This window comes from Serinus canaria, chromosome 2, assembly GCF_022539315.1.
Source record: "Serinus canaria isolate serCan28SL12 chromosome 2, serCan2020, whole genome shotgun sequence".
NCBI classification, from domain to species: Eukaryota; Metazoa; Chordata; class Aves; order Passeriformes; family Fringillidae; genus Serinus; species Serinus canaria.
The window spans coordinates 105,300,153-105,320,468 of NC_066315.1; the positions used below are offsets into that span (position 1 = coordinate 105,300,153).

The 20,316-nt window shown below is 38.9% G+C and overlaps 1 protein-coding gene across 4 annotated transcripts in view; it reads left to right on the top strand.

The window, feature by feature from the left end:
* Positions 1-20,316, top strand: part of LAMA3 (laminin subunit alpha 3) — a 109,980-nt gene that overhangs the window by 17,585 nt on the left and 72,079 nt on the right. For 3 of the 4 annotated variants that reach the window (XM_050970291.1, XM_050970292.1, XM_050970293.1), the window contains exons 5-17: positions 1,405-1,575; positions 2,633-2,730; positions 4,468-4,583; positions 7,500-7,618; positions 11,330-11,420; positions 12,396-12,527; positions 13,921-13,983; positions 15,063-15,104; positions 15,236-15,373; positions 16,211-16,345; positions 18,804-18,938; positions 19,340-19,386; positions 20,211-20,310. In XM_050970291.1, the coding sequence (XP_050826248.1) occupies positions 1,405-1,575; positions 2,633-2,730; positions 4,468-4,583; positions 7,500-7,618; positions 11,330-11,420; positions 12,396-12,527; positions 13,921-13,983; positions 15,063-15,104; positions 15,236-15,373; positions 16,211-16,345; positions 18,804-18,938; positions 19,340-19,386; positions 20,211-20,310 (1,387 nt within the window). The remainder of the gene's footprint in view (positions 1-1,404; positions 1,576-2,632; positions 2,731-4,467; positions 4,584-7,499; positions 7,619-11,329; positions 11,421-12,395; positions 12,528-13,920; positions 13,984-15,062; positions 15,105-15,235; positions 15,374-16,210; positions 16,346-18,803; positions 18,939-19,339; positions 19,387-20,210; positions 20,311-20,316) is intronic. The other variant, XM_050970294.1, reaches the window with a different exon arrangement.

Sequence of the window (20,316 nt, forward strand, 5' to 3'; positions counted from 1 at the left end):
ACCTCAGTGAAATTTTGGGAGCATGACCTGACTCCTCCCAATTTTCAGCATTCCCTATAGGGGTAGGGGCTGCTCAGGGAAACCTGTGTTTATATTTATCATAATTTGTGTACCTCACTATAGCCATGTGCATTTGAAGGTGTTGACTGCATTTTCTGAGTTCTTCCAATGTGTGTGGCAATACTTGGTACACCAGAATTGCTCATGCGAGTGAAGGCTGTTGAAACAGATATTTACCATTCAAGAAATAGTAGCTGTTAAACATTTTTTTAAAATGTTTATAATATAATACAAGTATTTGGAAAATACTGCTTTGATTTTAGCTATTGTTACTTGCTAGGCAGAGCTGTGGCTTGTATCCTTGTATTACTTGAATGAATGTTAAACTCCTGGATGTGCTGATGGCTCCTCCTGGCATTCTGCTCTTATGCCTGATGTTGTTAGAATCCAGATCTAAACTCCCAAGAGTTATTCAGAGTTTTGAGCAGATGGATCTAGGGTTTCATATTAGAATAGAATTTATTTGTAAAGTATCTGTAAAATTCTCCTAATCAGATATTGTAAGGAATAATTTCCACAGAAGAACACTGCTGGTGCCATTCCCTATTACATGCTCTATGATTTTTCTTGAAGGAATTGTGCTGCAATTGGAACAATCATCATACCTTTGTTATGTACTTCAGAATATAGGAGCCCTTTGAAAATAGAAATCTGTTATCTGGATGGTTGTAAAAAAATTCAAGTCTTTTACTGACATACAAACTGTCAGTACATACAAACGAGGTTTTTCATTCAGTAGAAATTCATGATTGCTAAGCTGCTGGCAGCTGTTTCTTTAAAAAATAAAAAAGTATTGGATCCCTTGTTTTGGAAGTCAGAGAAGTCTGCTTTCATGTGAGGGGATTTTCTAAAGAAACACTGTGTACTTTCTTCCAGAAGACCATTAGTATGCTCGCAGGCACTGGACCTGCTAACAATAATATTTTCCAGGAATGTTTATGCCTTGACCCAAAAATAAATGTGCTTTGGGAAAGAGCCAAAATCTGATGTTTTTAATCAGGGTAAACTTCCATTGACACTGTCAACTATTCAAACAACCACGTGCAACTATTCCTATTGTTCTTTTCCTATTAAAAATGAACTTTTTGCATGCTATACCTGCTGTTTTCAAAACAGATAGAAGTACTTCTTTTTTTTTCTGATTTGTTATATGGATAATTGGCAGGCTCCAATGCTAACAACACTATTTTTCCCAATATCCTGATTTCAGTATGAAATGCCTAATTGTTACTGCAAATATGTTAAGAAACAATAATAAGTTATTGGATTCTTTTATTGATCCTGCTTTATGCTGCTCTTGGCACTTGATGTATTTTAACAAGAGTGTGCTTACTTCTTTGTTAGATTGTAGTATCTTTGGTAAATGGCCGCCCAGGAGCAAAAAACTTCACTTATTCCCCTGGTCTTCAAGAATTCACAAAGGCAACAAACATCCTCCTCCGTTTTCTGAGAACTAATACTCTGCTTGGACACTTGATATCCAAAGCTCAGCGGGACCCCACTGTAACTCGTAGAGTAAGTACTGTTGTCACGGAGGTGTAAATACCCAACAATCATACCCAGCATGCTAGGGACCAAAAAACGGTCTGAATGTTTTAAGTTTGCAGCATCCTGACAATGAGATTTGCATTGACCCACCTTGAAATCCCCATATTTTTCTCCAGGTTTGTTTGAGACAAGAAGGTAACTGGGCCAGCATGGATTTATGGAGGGGCAATAATGATTAATGATTTTGTAACAGACCATTTTCATTCCCTGCTTTCCAATATGGAAGGAAGCTGGGTGCATCATGGGAGCTACAAAGAGCCAATGCAAAATTATTTTAAACTATCTTATGCAGAACTGAGGAGTTAAATCTCTTCAACTTTATTTGGTACTACTTTCTGATATTTATTCGCAAAAGCTTTTCAGAAAAAAGTACTTGAGTTTATGAAAGAGCAGAAATCAAAGGCCGTATTTGAAAGTTGCTCTCTTTCCACAAATCATTTGAAATGCCTAGGTGTTTCCAGTACATTTTGGGCTATCCAAGAGCTTGAAGGCCAGAGTTCCACTCCCATTCGGTGGGTAAATATAAGGAAATAGAGGGAACACCACACAGAAATTCATAAACTCACAGAGATTTCAGACTTCATATTGTATTGCTATTTTTAACCTTTTCATTTAAAATGAAGATTTGGTAACAATTGGAGGAAACCCTGGGGTGAGGCACCACACAAATGTCTGCACTGAAAAACATAAAGCTATTCCAGTTATTTGACAGCACTCCCATTAAATGTCCTTGCTGCCTTACGTAAATTTAAGACATTGCTCACAGGCAGAGGTAAATGCAGAATGCAGTTTACTTAGTTTACTTGGCAAGCAGCACAGCTTTAGTGTGAGGAACTTCTGGTGTTATCCTGGCCATGGGTTGTAGGATAGATGAATGAAATCTCAAGTGTTTTATTAAATTCCTAAAGGAGAGTAAAAATTTTTGTTGTAGAGACCTTCCAAATCTAGCGAACCTGATGTTGATATTTCTGACACAATACAAGCAAGGAAAGATCTATACCTACTTCTTGTGCTTGTTCCACAGTATTACTACAGTATAAAGGACATCAGTATTGGTGGTCGATGTGTTTGCCATGGCCATGCTGAAGTCTGTAATCCAAAGAGTGCTGAAAACCAATACCAGTAAGTAAATGGAGCCTCACATTTATCAGAGAAAACAATACATTAGTGCTTTCAAATAACCTTTTCTTATTATAGAATTATGTAGTTTTACAGGGATTTTTTTCTTTAAATTAAAAAAAAAAGAAATAGAACCTGCTAATGATTGGCAAGAAAATGTGTCAAGAGTGACTGTATGTGAAAGATAATAATAGAAAATATTTAGGTTTTTTTTTTAGGTTAGGTTTTTCATTTTAATTGAAATACAAGTTCGGCAGATTGAATAATTGCTTAGAAACCCAAAGTTCTTTGAGTTGAACATCACCTTCTGATGATTATATCATCAGACATGAGTTGATAGCACCTTCTTGCATCAGGAATTAGAAGTCCAACTCAGGAACAAAATTGTGGGGTGATAGAATCTCACCCCTGAGGAGTTGCAGCTGTACTAATTACCAAGGGCTAGGAACAGGCCTGCCCTTAATAGGCCACAGCTGTGTCCAGTTAGGATGAGTGCTATAAAAGAGTGGGTTAGGTAGTTGAGAAGGGAGCTGGAGTTTGTTGGCTGTACTGTGAGGAGCTGCCAATGAGAAATCATCAAGAAGGTCTGAAAGTTTTATAGTAAGATAACACAAAATCAGTTGACTTCATGGAGATATTGAGCACTATAATTGAGCTCATGCAATGTCCAGTGGCTTTAGATCATTACTGTAAAAACATAAAATCAAACTGAATGAAGTATTCCCTTTCCCTGTCAAGGTTTTAACCTCTGTGTTGATTTCACAAGGAGTTAGATTAGGCTACTTGGCTTGCCTGCTGCAGGGAAATAAATATGAATAAGCAGCCTGTCTCAAATATATTTTAAAAACCTACTCTAAACCCACTGTTGCTCTTATCCATGACTGTATTAAAACAAACTTTTATCAGGACGATGCAATATTTTAAGTTATGTTTTAATGAGGAATAAGTAGGGGAGATGTTTGCCTCCATTCCATGTGTCTCTGCTACTGAAAAATAAGTAAGGTGAAAAATCTATCCAAATAGGATGATTATACTGGAAAGTTTTATTGCGCTTGTGTTATTACACTTCATACATAAGAGAAGAATGTTGTGAAAGGCCTCCTGAGTCCCAAGGCCTTTGTTCCTCCTGGTATTCAGTTACTATGCAGGATGCTGAGTCCTAGCTCATAATTAGACCCTGCCTGTTAACTAGGGTATTCAGCTAAATAAATCAATAGTGTGCACTGTCTTAAAGATAACAAGATCAAGTTATAATCTTGGTTCACGAAAAACACTGATAATATTACTGTAAACAAAGCATAATGGAAAAGTTATGAAAGCATGCATTTAAAGGTGGTAAAAATTTTGATTACTGTAGGCCAACAAGCTTGAACCTTAGAACAAAGTTAAAATAAGATACATTCTAAACTATTGTATATCAGCTTGATTTAATAATCTACAATAGTTACATAATCTAGTCTATGGAATCCAACTATAAACATTTTCTATAAGGTATGGGTTCTAACAAACTCATAATCACATGATTGAAGTCATCAACATTGAAGAATTGTAGGAAAGTTCCAAAACATTTTAGTCTTACTGATTGACTTACCTACATGTGAGGTTTATGTCCTATCTTTTTCATACCATATGTGAGTCTTGGACTGCAGTAAAATGAAGAAAAAAACAATTATTTTTTATTTAAAAACTTAAGAGACAAATTTTAAGCCCAGCTTCATTAAGAGGCTTTTATTTCTGTAGGTTTCAGTGTGAATGTCAGCATAACACTTGTGGGGAAACCTGTGATCACTGCTGCCCTGGGTATAATCAGAAACAGTGGCAACCTGCAACAGCTGGGAGCACAAACATATGTGAACGTGAGTAGCCAAAAAGATGGTGGGTTAAAAGAGATACTGACAAGAGGGTGGGAATTAGCTGTAGCAGACATGTTCATGGAACATAACCAAAGTGCTTTAACACTTTTTTTTTTCCTGTATAGAGAAAATGCTTTCCATACAGGAATAAAGAATCAAAAATGCAGTGAATATTATTTATGTTCTTCTTTCTTATTAAACAGTGGAAGTAATAATTTGTGAGAATATGACATGAGAAAAGTAGAAGAATTTTTGTAGAGCATTGAGTCAACATTTCTCCCCAGTCATAACTGTCTGCTGACAATCTGTGGGTCTCCAAGCAGAGCAGAGACAGTAGGCGCCTCGTACAGCTCCAAAATGTTCCTTTCCATCACTTGGCCTCTTGGTGTTCAGATTGCAGAGAGGTTGTTCCGGGCTGCCACTGCTCATAGGTGCTTGAGCTGCCCTCCCTCCCTCCCTCCCAGGCTGAGAGCTGCCCCTCACTGGCCGTGTGCCAGTGGCACAAAGGTGTTTGTGGTGGGGAATCCTGGCCATTCCACACTTGTACCTCTTCCCATCCTTGTGTTTGGGCATTTGGAGAATGTTAGCCCTACAGACTGAGTAGTCAAGCTGGAGAAGCCCATTCATTTGCCTTTCTCCCTCTTTCCCAGTGTTTCATTCTTAAAGAAAGTAGCAGCATGGACCCTCTTTTGGTAATGGGTTTCTACTGTCACACACAGGTGTTTTGCATCCCCCAGGTAGGAAGCAGGTGGGGTGGTGCAGAGCATTGCAATCTCTGAGCACAACCATTTCCTTTGTGTCTGGCCTGATCTATTTTTCTCATCTGCCTTTCCTGAGAGTAGCATAGCCAGTGGGTACAAACTCTTTAGCAGGAGAACTTTATTTGAAAGCCAGAGATGTACCTGTATAATTAATCTGAGGAATAAAGAGATGACTTGTTTAATTAAAACTGCAGTACTAAGACTTAGGAGGGGGGAAGGAGGTTTTGTGTGATTAAAATGTTTGATAGGAGGTAGGCATGTTGGGACACAGTTTTTGAACAATATTTGAAACCTCATTCAAGTCCCTCTCTTTAAAGGAAAACTTTTTTGCCAGAATAGAGACAGACAAAGAGCATAAATAATGTCATGGTTTTTGAAGAATTGTGTACAGCAGATCATCTACAAGATTCTGAGCCAAAACCACTTCGTTTCTAACTATCTCTGAAAAAAAATCCTTTTTAGTTTGGATTGCTCCTAGCAGTTTGAAGTGATTTGTTGAGAGCATTTGCCAGGTGCAGGCCTCTTTAGCTGGCAGCCAGTAGTGAAGGAATTAAAAGAACCTTATTCAGCTTTCCAGAAGCCTGAGGTTCCTTGAGAGAAACTGATTGAAAGAGGTTGGTGAAGCTTGTAGGGATCAGCCCAACATTTTGCTGTGAGCTTCCTGGTATCTATGGATCAGCAAATGGCCCAAAGTGCTGGAAAGGTGCTTGATGAGGTAGAAGGAGTTTCTATTCCCCTGAAAGTGCTGCTACTGTAATCAGGGCAAATTTCCCATTGATGTTAGAAGACATAGCTGAGCTGTAGCTCACAGGTGGTTTGACCCTAAAGGCAAGGGAGGTTTTATTTACATTGTAATTATACATATGTATATATAATATTCTCCTTTTTTTTTTTCTGACTTAATATCTTGAGCCAGCATCTCATTTGTGTAATGTTTTATTTTCTTGAAGAATTTTATGAGTAAGAAAACCCAGAGATCTTCACAGGCTGTTACATCCTCGCTAGGGAACCCAGTCTTGAACCTTATCCAGTTCTTGTCAGCAGACCATAGGGGAGCCTGATGGCAGAGCACCTCCTCAGCTTTGTGGTTGGTAATTTCTAGGAAAAGTCGTCCTTATCCACAGCTCTTCAGATAAAAAGGCATAGGGAGAATGCAGAGAATGATCCAGTTTCTATTGTCTCTGTGATTATGTAGCAAGACACAGAAAATCCATTGTCCCTGAGTTATGCTCCCAGTTGTGCCAGGCACTTGGAATAGAGATTGGAAGGATTGCCTCCCATATGCTTTCCTTATCCTGAAGAAGGGCAGAGCCCTTAGCTTCTGTAACCCATTGTCTTCCAGAGTATTTTGTCCCCTGGTCCAGATGAAGGGAGGGTTTCCCTAAACATGAAGTAATACCTTTATCAAGTCATAACTTCAGGAATTTCCTGGGAAAGTAACTTCCTGTAATTAAAAGATCAGCTAGCACTCAGATGCTTGGGGAAGCCTGTTTTTGCTACCTGCATTCTTTCAAAAATATTCCCATTTGCCTCTCCAGCCAAGAAGTAAGATAAAATCAGAACAAAAAGAGGACATTGAATAAATTAATGGCCCTTTGGTTTATTCTATTTGTTTGTTGTTATGGTTGGTTTCTACACAGATTATAGCCAAGTTTGCTGGTATATCTGTAGCTACAGCTCAATATGAGAGTTCTTTGGTGTAGGTCGTTTTATTTGAATGTATCTTATCTATAATTGTTAATTTTAAATAAAGGTTTAGTGCACATAGCATTGGTCCAGATGTATATTTGAGACATGGCAAAATAAACTTTTGAGTATGTTTTTGATAATTAAAAAAATCCTGCTGTGGCCATTCTTCTGGAGCTTTCTACTTGCGCATTTATGCACAGCTATATAGTTTTGAGATGGTACAGCAGCTGCCTTCTCTAGTAAAACTAGCTGCACGTTTTCTTCATGTCCACATTATTGTACTATGTTTCTGGTATGAAAATCCAGTTGTTTATAGGTAAGTACATTCATTGGAGTATACTCCAGCATGCCTGAGAGTATGTACGCATAAAAAAAAATCTAACCTACTTTTACCTGCTGGAGGTAAATGCTGGATATTGCTAAATTCCAGCATTATAAAGAAAGCTGACTTGGAACATTACTTTTTCAGCCTGCAATTGCCATGGACATGCTACTGATTGCTACTATGATGCTGACGTTGAATGGCATCGAGCAAGCTTAAACATCCATGGGCATTATGAAGGTGGAGGAGTCTGCATTAACTGCCAGGTAAAAAGGTCATTTTGATCAGTTTAAAAATATGTTCACACCAGTAGTTTTGGGTCTGACCAGATGGGCCCATTTTTCTGATGGTGCTACTACTTGTACTCCAAGTGTGGAAAAAAGACACGTGAAAATAATCTATCTTGTTCAACATTGCTTGGTCATGTGTAAAAGACACATAAAAAATGTATTTATGCTCAGCCCTGTGTGATCAAAATAAAATCACACAATCAAAGCAAACAATTTGATCAGCTATAAAAATTCCCTTTCCTTTTGTTACAAAGTCTGCCATTTCCCTCCTTAACAGAAGGAAGTAAAATTTACCAAATAAAATGCCAGCTCAAGCCAGCTAGTTCTTTACTGCAGCAAAACACAGAGAATTCTCTCTCATCAGCAGAAATAAAGGAGGATCTAGACTATACCAAGATGGGAAGTTATAGATATTGGGAAAGAACAGAATCATGGAAGAGCCCTCTGGAATCTTTTTGGACTAGTGCTCCACTTAAACCAAGGCTGGATGCAAAATTGTCTCCAGTTGCACTGAGAAACATGCAGTTGAATTCTACAAATTTGTGAGGATGCACTTTACACACACTCTGGGTGATCTTTAACAGCACTTGATCACACTGCTGTTCAGCAGGAATTTTGCCAATTGCAGCTTGTGTTAGTTGGCTTTTGGGCTTGTGCTGTGCTTACGTGAGAAGAGTTGGTTTTGTCTTTTGTGTAGAGGAAAGATGACTTAGGTAGAGAAAAACGGCCATCAGGCACCTTCTCCCTCCACACCAACCAAATTCATTCCATCAGTTTCCCCTGAAAACTGAGGGGATGAGCTCCATAACTATCTTAGAGGCTCCACTGGATTGAATCAGAAGTTGTAAATTTGGAATCAGAGACTTTACACTGTGTCTGTCATAAATGGATAGCACATTCTTGGAAAGAACAAGAATTTCTTTCATTCTGACTTTGTTCTACTCTGGCAATGACTATGAAGAAAGATCAAATAAGACTCTGATAAAGATCTAATCTTGGCCTTATCTCTGCGGGACTGAACTACTTGACCTCCTGAGGTCCCTTACAACCTGAGTCATGCATTGGTTCAGTGATCTCGTGGTTAAATAAATCCAGACTTACTTGGAAGTCTGTCTTCCTTTTGTTGTCAAGTCATCTGATGTATGACAAGCAGCTGACCAGAATTTTGCATTGCAGGAAAATTATTATCAGTTCTATGTTCCTGTGAAGTCTATGCATCATGATTTATGTATTACCATGTTGTGTATTTTAAAATATAGCTGTATTCAAGCAACAAAAAAGGCAAATATCCAGTATAGATTATGTTTTCCTTATTCTTCCCACAGTATAATGAGATATTGTCCAAAAGGCATTCAGAAGAGAGTAGCGTTATTTTTACTAACATGAGTAGAAGAAATGTTCTTTGTCTTCCCATTGACTTTTCTGTGCAGAACTTTGTTCTTACAGTGTAGTAAGATTTACCATGCTGGTCCTTTCTATCAGCTCTTTGTTCATGAAAGAACATTTCTTTTAATACTCTTCAAATATAGAAAATAGCAAAATTAGTCTAAATCTACAAATCCTACTTATATGACTGATATGAATTGTTTGTAATTAAGTTTGTGGAAGTTAAGGTGGATTAAATGAGTTTAAATCCAATTATAGCTTTCTTTTTTTTTTTTTTTTCCCTTTTGTTTTCATTGACAAAAGGGATGAATTTTAGTTTACTTTTTCTGTTTGTGTCAGGGGAAAGCAAAGTTTTAGGAATGGATGCCTGAATGAAGAAGTGATATAAATGAAGTGTTGCACAAAAAGATAGAATCAGTTCCTTTAGCGTATGATGACAGAGGTGCTCTGGAAACCACACAATCCTACTCAGAGTAGGTCTAATTTGATCAGGTTGCTGAGGAACTCATTCTTCCAAGCTTTGAACACTTCCATAGACTGGAATGCTGCAGCTACTCATGGCAACCTTTTTCAGTGTTTGACTGCCTGCATGACCTATTTTGTCCCTACCATCTAATTGAAATTTTCCATGTTCCAGTCTGTGCCTGTTGCCTCTCATCCTTTTTCTGTGCACCTCTGACAGGAGTCTGGGTCCATCCCCTCTGTATTCTCTGATCCAGTAGTAGTAGTTAGCAATAAATTCACCCTTCTCTTCTTAATGCTGAAGAAACCCAACCATCTTCTTGGATGTCATGTGCTTCAGTCTCTCACCATCTGCATGGGTCTGCCCACAGCACCTGTTGTCATATCACAGAGGTCCATGAGGTTGATTTGGGAATATTTTGCACTGGGTAAACTTGTCTGGATATGTCCCATCACCTTCCTGTCCTTTATGTGTTCTAAATTTGTTCACTGAATCTCCTTTGCCACTGAGCAATGGGCCCCTACCCCCATTAGCTTTTCTTTTGCTGCTCCTCTACTCTTGGAATATTTCTTTTGGCTCTTCACCTTCCTTGCTAATTTTAACTCTGCTAAGTTTTGGCTTTCTGAACTCCCCTACTGCATATTTGGGCGATGTCTTTGTATTGCCACCAAGTAGCCTGCCCTGCTTCCACCTTCCATGCACTTTCTTTTTGAGTTTGAGATCAGTCAGAAACTCTGCTTATCCATGCTGGCCTTCTGCCATGCTTGCATGTTGGAAAAAGCTGTTCTAGTTCTAAGGAGGCTGTCCATGAGAGTCAACTCTCTTGGTCCCCTGTCCCATCCAAGACACTTTCACACAGGATCTTGTCAAGCAGCTATCTGAGCAAGGACAAATCTACTTTTCAGAAGCCTAGAACTGTAATTCTGCTATTTGTCTTGTTTGCTTGTCTTTCTTTCACACATTCAAAATAACTTCTGGACTACTTGCATCCTGCTGCATTGTCCTTCTGGCATCTTCCCGAAGTTCTGTTTGGGCTGGTGCTGCTGATGTGCCACTGGAGTGAGCAGAGCTGAAGAACATGCAGAGTCCTGAGTGCCCTGCTCATGAACTGCTCACCAGTCCAGCCAGGAAATGCTGTGCCCCTGCTTAGCCCTGAATTGCAACACCCCCTAAGGAGGAACTAAACAGGGAGTGGGAGCTGGGGTAAATGTTTTGGTTGCTCCAGGGCAGAGCTTCCTGCTCTGGTTCCCTGGCTCTCATGTCTGAGCTCATCAGGGTACCTCATGACCATGATTTACTCAACTTGTACTTGCCATCACTGCTCTAGTTCAAATTACTTAGGGTTTTTTTCTTTTTCTGGTGTGCCTAAACCACTTTTTAATAGAGGCAGACACTTTTCTAGTGGAAAATCTATTTTGTGCTGGCTGGACTGTTCAGTTTTTTGTTTCTGCTGGTATGGCTGATCTCAGAAAATTAATATGTAGTATAAGAAAAAATTAATGTTGCAGTTTCTTGAACATGGCGATAAGAAAGTAATCTAAAAAGAGATATTTTATGATAGAAAGAGATGTTTTTCCAAAGGTTTTTTTAATGGGACAAGAGGTTTAGAGTGCTTTAAAGAAAAAGTTCAGCTGCTTTGTGTGAGAATACAATGATTCAGAACCTGTAGAGAACAGGTAGTTAAAGAACACCACATGATTGACTCTTTATTGCAGTCCTATTTAGTTTTTTCCACTTCTTAGTTGTATATAGACACGGTGTAAAGGATGTTATTGTTTCTTAATTCTTTTAAGTTCCTCTCTTTATCTTGTACTATCCTTTTGTTTTACTTTGCACAGCATAACACAGCTGGGATTAACTGTGAGAAGTGTGCAAAAGGTTACTATCGTCCTTATGGTGTTCCTGTTAGAGCTCCCGATGGTTGCATACGTGAGTCCTTCTCTATGGAGTATCTTCTCTTGCTGGCTTGAGGGGTTTGGGCTGTAATCAATGCATAGGATGTGTCTTTGTGGAGGAAAAAATGAAAGAGTGGGCAAAAGATGTTGGAGGAGAGCTACAAATGAATTACTGTGTTGCTTTAAACCTTTTAAATTATATTCTTCTCCTGTGTTGCATGAGCATATTGAGAACAGCAGAAAGAAAATAGGCCATAAAAGGATATGGAAGAGATAGAATCATGGAAAAATGTGATGATGCTACACACCCCACAGTGAGGAGGATCTCAGCACCCCTGGGAAGCCATTCTCATCTCCTGTTCTCGTGATCTTGTTTCTCTTAGCTCTCTGATGTACATGTGAGCTATCCTTTGACCCTTGGTCACTTGAAAATTTTATTCTATAGCTCAAAAGGTCACAAGGATCACTGCATCTGATCTCATGCAGTGCTGAGCCCATCAACTAATAAGTGATGCAATAAGGTAATTACTAATAGCACACTTGGAAAAGAACTGAGTATAGGTAAGAGGAAGGTGTTGGATTACAAAGAGGCTGAAGGAGACATGTGACAGGCAGGAGGAAACTACAGTTAAATTGTGTTTGGGGATTAAAAGCAGTGGGAAGCCGGCAGAACTGTTGTCATAGTGTCGCATGTAGTGTGTAAATCAAAGTAAATAGTGTGGTGCTTAGCCTGGACTATAGAGAGAGATGAATGGTTGCCACAGAAAAATTGCTGTGGAGGAACAACATGCAGCTTTTGGAATTTAAAAACTCCTAAATGCTCTAAGAAAATAACACAGGTTTTGCTTTTAAGAGATGTATTGGTGATATTTAATATTTGGGAAATGTTCACTCTTTAAATAATGAGTCATTCACATCTGCAGGTTTGTTGTTACAATGCCGTTGTGCACTGCTGTAAAAGAAAAATTGATTATTTTCCAATTGCCTAATTGCTGGTACTTTTATTTAGCCTGCAGTTGTAACTTGGAGCATGCAGACGGCTGCGAGGAAGGGTCCGGCCGCTGCTTCTGTAAGCAGAATTTCCAGGGAGACCACTGTGAACGCTGTGCTGATGGATTCTATGGTTATCCATTTTGTGTCTGTAAGTATACAAGTAAAATTGCCTCTTTTTCTGTATTTTAAATCTGCATTAAAGAATTAATGGTTTTCATTGCTCTTGACTTGGTTAATAAACATCTGGTATTTCGGCTTCGCATTTTTATGTGTTCTGATAAATCAGTTGTTACAATGCCGAAGAGAGTTGGGTTATTTAACAAAATGGTAGTGACTTGAGAAACAGAGATTGTGCTGCATTCTCACAATTCTGAAATCATTTGAGACATCAGGTTTGCAGCCTGATGAGTGAGCTGTGAACTCAGTGAGTTGTGAACTCCAGTCTAAAGCCCTGGACAAATTGTTTAAACATGTGTCAGGATTTTTAGGGGTAAAGACCGCCTGCACAGAGAAGGAGAACATGACTGTAATGACTGAGAGGGAAGAAAATGGGTATGTGTTCTCCTTGACACCTCCTAGGATTAGGAACTTGCATCTCTGATAAAGTGCTTTTCCAAGAAAAAATTACATATAAAATAACTGAGCAGAAAATGTAGCATCAGGATCGCTGCATAAAGACTTCTGACTCCATGAAAGGATTGCAGAAATGCATCAGAGGGATGTTTTGTGCCTTCAGGAAAGATGTGTTTCTGACAGCTGATAAAAGACATGTGTTGATCTAGGACAAGATCTGAGGTCTGACTAGAAGAGAGATACCACAACAGAAACACAAGAAGAGGGAAAACAATACAAAACAAAGGAAAGAAACCCCTGTGAAAATTGAATGTTGTTTGAATTCAGTGGCTGCGATAGAATACTGTCTGTACACTGCATTCTATATTATCACATCTCATACATCTTCTTGATTGAAATCTGACATTTTTAAATTAGTTCAGCTCAGGTAGACATTGATCTGATGTGTGTAGCTTATTGATTTGGATCCCATCTCAATGCAAGAAAATTTAAAAACAAGATAGACAATCTGGACGACTCTAAAATAAAAGCTTCTAAGATGTACATGTGATAAATTATGGCAGTTCCTGTAGCAGGTGGTAATGCCACATGGAAGGAGATGGACCTTCAGCTCAGGAAGCAGGAAATGTGAAATAAATACAAACATCCTTAGGTAATTCTTACAATGCTGTCTAGTTTAAGAAAGCTTTCTGCAAAAGAATAAGGAAGGCAACCTGGTGGCATTTCCAAATGGTGACTGGCCTTTCACACTGCTTTTTCAAGAAGGGAACCTTGTGTCTGAATTGGGAATCAAAAGTGCAACGTCTCTTACCTTTTTCCTAAGAAAACTAAGCTGAAGTTGGTTACTAGAGTCATATGAATATCATGCTCTCTGTATTGCTGGTATGTAACTTCATTGTTTGTCATGATTTTTAATGAATTTAATATGTTTGTTTCCAATGATCCTCGCTGTTTCTTTTGTTTTAAAGATACTCCAGTATATCCTTCTACTTCTTCAGTTCCAAGTGATGCTGTGGCTGGTGACATAATAGGCAAGTTCTTGGTGGTTTTTCCCCATTTCACTGTTTTTCCCCATGTTGCTATTTTTCTCTGTTTCAGTGGTGCCTGCTCTTTTGTAGAATAATAGAATCATTAAGTTGATTTTTAGGTAGTAATTTTGCCTCTGTTGGTATTTATATTTCAAAAGAACCTTTGTTCTTGCCAAAAGTTTATCATACTGTCATGTTTATACCAAACAGTTAGGTGGGCTAGCTCCAGAAGGAGTTATGGATCAAAATAACTTCAGCGAGCCTCTGGCAAACATCTGCAGGAGGAGCTGACCATCTTGTTTGGTGCACTTAAGAACAGATCCATCAAGAGTTTCTGACATGTACAACTTTCTGACATGACAACCATTGCTTTGTGGTGTAAATCTTTCTTGAGGCTAGCTGGCCTCTGCCTCTGGACTGTCCTCAGTCACCTGGCGAATTGTACGTTGCCCTTGTCAGTGAAGGACTTGGATTTCTAAGAAAGTTTCATATTTCTTGTTTAGCCCACTGTAAAGCTGCCTGAAATCCATACAATGATTCCCTTGGTGGGCTTAATTTTTTTATCCTATGTTATTGTTCTGTGCAATGGAGACATCATCACAGCTAGCATTTAATCTCTTGCATACATATAATGCACTTCACCTTGGTACAGCATCCAGAATAATTTCCCTGGTAGACCTCTGGGTATTCTCTGTTGCATATCCCCTTTTCTCACAAATTTTTTAAAGGAAGAAGAAAAAAAATCCAAAGGAAAGTGAATAAATATAACTGGAGAAAATAGTTCTCGAGCTCTTTACCATTTCAATGAGCAGCATCTGAATTTGAAGACATAAGAAAGGCAGCTGCTTCTAAGTGGAAGTTTTAGTAGAAGTTGTAAATTTTTGCTGTCAGACTGAGCACAATTACAGATTGTGGTTTTTGAATGAAATGTTGCATGTAAGACTCAGACAAATAGGATATTTTTGTTCAAGAGTAATATTTACTAAGTACTGATCTATTTTTCTCTGCAAAATTACAAGGAATTCTGGGATTATATACACTCACTTTGTTTTTTTTCTCTTTTCCTTTCCTGTTTTAACTAGAAGGAGGCTGCAGACCAGGGTATTTTGGCCCCCAGTGTCTGTGTAAGTGGCGTAGTTTCTTTGACACTTGGAGCCTGTGCTCCAGGATAAATGCCAGCCTTTGGCTTCCAAGGGAAATAAGAACTTTAAGATCATAATACTGCAAATGTTTTCTCTACAAATGTGCTCTTCAGCGTGCCAGTGCCATGGTGCAGGAGTGCTGGGCAGTGACTGTGATAGAAGTACCGGGCAGTGCAGATGTCGAACTGGATTTGGGGGTTTTTCCTGTGATACCTGTGCAGCTGGCTATTTTCAGTACCCCTTCTGCCAGGGTAAGCCAAACATTCCCCTTTGGCAAGCATATCCAAAACACCAAGTTTTATACTGAAGGGTGAAGTTATTTTACCATGGAGATGTATTCATAACAGGCTCTCCCAAAACTCACAAAAGTCAAAGAAGAATAATGTGATGAGGGGAGATTTTGATCTAAAAATTCCCCTGTTTCCTTGGTTGCTGTCTGCTGTTTGATGCAGCTGCTAGACTCTTGTTTGTGTTTGGATTTTGTAACATTGATTAAACTTAGAATAATTTTGAAAATATTTCTGGTACTTATCCTTGGAGGTTTTTTAAAAAAAATGTGCTTAATATGAGTTTGCAACCTCACTTTGATGCACTAAGCTACCCTATCTAATCAATACTATAAAACTGACTGGTTTAGAACTTTAATAGCTGTCTCTGTACTGTCTTTTTAAGCTATTTATTGACCACTCCCACCCGAGAGTGTAAATCTAAACCATGAGTTGTTTTGCTTCAGTCCCAGAAGTGATGGAACTACTCTCAATAGTTGGCAAACAACTTGGAATTGATAAATCCGACACTCAGTGGGGCCAGTCCAAGTGTAGTGCTTTGACACTGATAATTGAACTTTGAGCCAGCTTCCTTGCTCTTTCATTAATGTTTTCCTTGTTCCTGAATTGTTACAGATGTGAGCAATCAATAAAAGCTGGTTTGAATCCATATAAATCTGATGGGAAAATTGTCACCCTGTTGACCATCAGGGAGCAGGGAGTTGCTTTTACTGCTATTTTTTTCAAATGCATTTTTATTTTAAGAAAAATACGAGAGCCTGTGCAGAGGCTGCCTCTGAAAATATCTTTTCTCATTGGCAGTGTGTGAATGTAACTTGATGGGTACCCAGCCTGAAGTCTGTGATTTTCTTGGGAGGTGTCTTTGCCGCTCAGGGGTGGCTGGACTTCAGTGTGACAGCTGCCAGCCTGGCCACCACTCATTCCCTGCCTGTCAAGGTAAGGCTGCTGATTGCATGTACAGCATCAAACAGGGCCCTGAAAAGGCAGACAGCAGTGCTTTCCAGGACAGCAGCCAGAGCAGTGTTCACAGCAGCAAATGGGCAACTCCCTCTTGTGCTCTGCAGTGAAATCATCATATATTTTAATTCTCCAATTTCAGGCCTTTTTTTCCCCTTGTAGTCAGACTGTTTGTACCCTCAGTCAACACAGCTGTCTTAATAATAACCAAAGCATTTGAGAGCTGTTCTTAAATGGAGGCCCACAGCAACAGGGCGCACTTGACTGCCAAGGAACCAGCGCAGCAGAACTGTGAAGCCCTGGTCTGCTTTTGCAGGGAGTCTTTGGGACCTTGTGTGGTACCAAAGTTTGTTCTGTAAATCTGAAGCTCTTATTTTGCCCTTCATGGTGGTTTTTCACTTGTTCTGAGATCATCTGACAGGAGCTAACCCAACCTGTGTCCATGTAGGCATGAAATATGAAAGATCTCTATGGAGTTTCCCACCAAGGACTAGCCTGCTGTTTTACAAGACAAGGAAATTAATGGAGGATAACTTTTGAGTATTGTAACGGTTTTGTGTGCGTAGGAGGACTCCCATCAACTCCTACTTTGCCCTAGGTTTTGTCTGCCTTTGAAGTGAATGAGAGAGGGGGCCCTTAATCCTTAGTGATTTTTCCATAAAGGAAGAATATAGAATATTGCAGAGTTCTGGTATGTGCTTTCCTGTGCTGATTAACAAGATTTATGTATAAAATTATAATTTGCTTTCTTCTGTCTTGTTATTTTTGTCTGTTGACTACGTCAGTCTTCTTCCTTTGGGCTTATACAGTTGTTTATCTCCTATAAAGGGACAGCAGAATTCTTTATGCCCTCATGCCCTGGTTTCAGCTGGGTAGAGTTAATTTTATTCCTAGTACTGTGTACAGTGCTATGCTTTACCTTTTTCCCCCAATTCTTCTCTCTATCCCATGGGTGGGGTGTAAGTGGCTGTGAGTACCTATTTGCCAGCTGGAGTTAAACTGTGGCACCTTGCAAAGATGGGCTGAGTTGCGTTACCAACACAATGGGTGGAATACAGAAACACCACATCGCATGATTGTGGGTTTCATGGTCTGGAGTAGATGAACATTTTTAATGAAAAACATAAAATCAGGATTCTGCATTGGTACACACTGTTCAGTGGTTTTAAAATAACCTTTATTTTTTCCTAGAGCAAAATCAAGTAGCAATCTTAAAGCAAATCAAACCCGTATTGAATATGTTTGATCTTTGAACACCAAAAGCTGAAAAGAGACATAAAAGCTTAAAAGAGCATGCAAAAACAAATTGTAGAAGACAGATAAAAATAGCTGAAAACACAGTCAGTGGGATTACTCAGAACTGCTGCAGTTCACAGTTTGTTCAGTTAAAATGAGCTGCCATGGGTTTAAACATAAATTAACACAGCATGCTGCAAGCTGTGGGGGAAAGTGAGCAGCCCAGCCTCCTATTCCTGTAAGGAATTGTCATCTTCAAAAGAGAGACAGATCTGTATTTTTTGGGCTGCTGTGACTAGAACTAATCTCTCTGGTCGTGACTTGTTGAATTCCATAGAAGCTTTATTCAAACAGTGATATCAAAACAAAGCCTTTAAACAAAACATTAATACTTAAAATTAGGAGAGAATGCTATATAATAGTCAAATGATGAGGGATTCTAGAGTAGGTATTGTTCTTGGAAGCTTCAGTGTTTGTATTTCTCTTACACTACTTTCCTAGCAAGCCCTGTGTCTTTCCAAGCATCTTTAAAGTAAACACAGCAAAGTCAGACGTCTTTGACTGCAGCAGAAAGAGGAACCAAAAGGGGGAACCAGAAACGTGAACATGTAGCAGAAGACAAAGTTTGCTTTGTATTTCTGTCAGCCAGCCATTTCTGGCAGTCATAACATCCAAGTAGTTAACTGCAGCACTTCATCTTGTACCTGGGACAGCTGAGATGCCCAGATGGGGTCCTATACCTGTACCTGTGAAATATGACCCTGTGGAATATTCCAGCATCATCTCAAGAAAACAGCAGGTCTTGTCTTTAGCTGTTATCCCAAAACAGTGGTAACTCCATAAGAAGTTCACTGCTACAGTTGACAACATACTTTGAATATATCTTTTAAAGATTTTTAAAAAGTATTTCTCTCATGTGACATTCTTCCCAAATGTAAGATGGATTTATCTCCCTTACATGTGTCTTACAAGGCATCAAACCAACTCTCTCAGCTGTGAGTTACAGAACTGCAAGAACCAAGATTATCAGTGGTTGAGGACACAATTGCAGAATAACTGTTTTGGGATATTTATTTTTGCTGGTAAAATTATGGTTTGTCTGGTTTTCTGAATGTAAATGATTGATTTACATTCAAAGGTAAGTTTTTTTGGCAAATTCTAGATTTAGACATGTATCTGTTCTTTTTTTTTCTCTGTGCAGCATGCAGTTGTGATGGTGTTGGCTCATTGGGGAATACCTGTGGCCCTGGAGGGCAGTGTCCTTGCCGTAGTAACTATGCTGGGCTGAGATGTGACCAGTGTGCTCCAGGATATTACAGCTATCCCAGCTGCTTGAGTGAGTAAAAGCCTTCCCTACTTTTACCAGGGTTTTCCTTCCTATTTCTGCAACGTGGAAGAAAATAAATCTTCTCAAATATATTTCCATTTAAAAGATTTTCATGTTGATGGCACAGGAACTTTAAGAAAATATCTGTCAGTTCCATAGGTTAGTGCTCTATTTTTCCAAGTGACTGCTTTGAATACAAACCCAAATACTATAAATCAGGCTAAATACACATTTTAAAAAATCATTATTAAAGGCTTCTGCTGTCTTGGAGTTTAAAGTACTTGAGTCTCTCCAAGGTAACTATATTAAAAAGCCCTTTAAAGCTCACACTGGCTACATTGTGCTGCTGCATTACTACATTCCACAGCCTCTGTTTTCAAAAGATCTTTCAATGTGTTTGTTTTATAAAGGTATCAACAGCGAGTGTGACCCTGCAGGTAGCATTGGTTCTCACTTTGTAAGTATTTTGCCACTCCAGTTAACAGTGCATGTTAATCATTCATGTGTCTTTGCTGAACACATCCAGCTCATTGCTCAAGGCCTGAAGCCTGCTCTTAGGCTCTAAAAGAATTTCAGGAGCTTGTTTGAAGAGTAGGAGTAGAAATAACTTTGTGTTTTGCTCTTTGATCATACCAGTGCAAAACCTTGTCAAGGATGGGGGGGGTTTATCTTTTATATATACAATATGCAATCTGTTTATGTCTTTTTGGTATACTCTTAACACTGACATATGCATGAAGATATAAGCCTCTGCATGTCTCAAAGACCTTCTGGGCCTGGGTTGCAACAGGCCTTTCAGCATCAAATTATTCTTGAAAAATCATTACATCTTTGTTGCCATTCCACTATTTTTGTTATTAATATGATGATGGTTATTATTGGTGTCTTAATGGTGTCTTAAGATGGTGTCTTCCACCAATAAAGAAAAGATTAAATATGAAAATGAATTAGTATTATTAGGGAAATATGGGGGTTTATTCTTTGTACAAACCAGTAATACTTTGGAGCAGTTCTAATAAGGCTATAAAAGAACTGGAAAGTATGTCCTTTGGGACCCTTAGAATAAATTAGATACATAAAAAATATGCAGGGTGGAACAATCCTGTGCTGATAGTATGAGACAAAAAAAATCTAAGGTGTCTGAATCAGCCTGAAGTCCATGTATCTGTAAAAGTCAGCAAACTACATGAGCTCTTAACAATATTAGGTTTTCTTAGTAGTAAAAATCACTAAGTTTTTTATGGAGCCTGTGTACCCATATTAGCTCCTTTCTGTTGTTAGGGATATTGTCAATGTCTCCAGCATGTTGAAGGTCCTACCTGCAGTAAATGCAAACCCTTGTACTGGAACCTGGCCAAAGAAAACCCCGAGGGATGTACAGGTATGG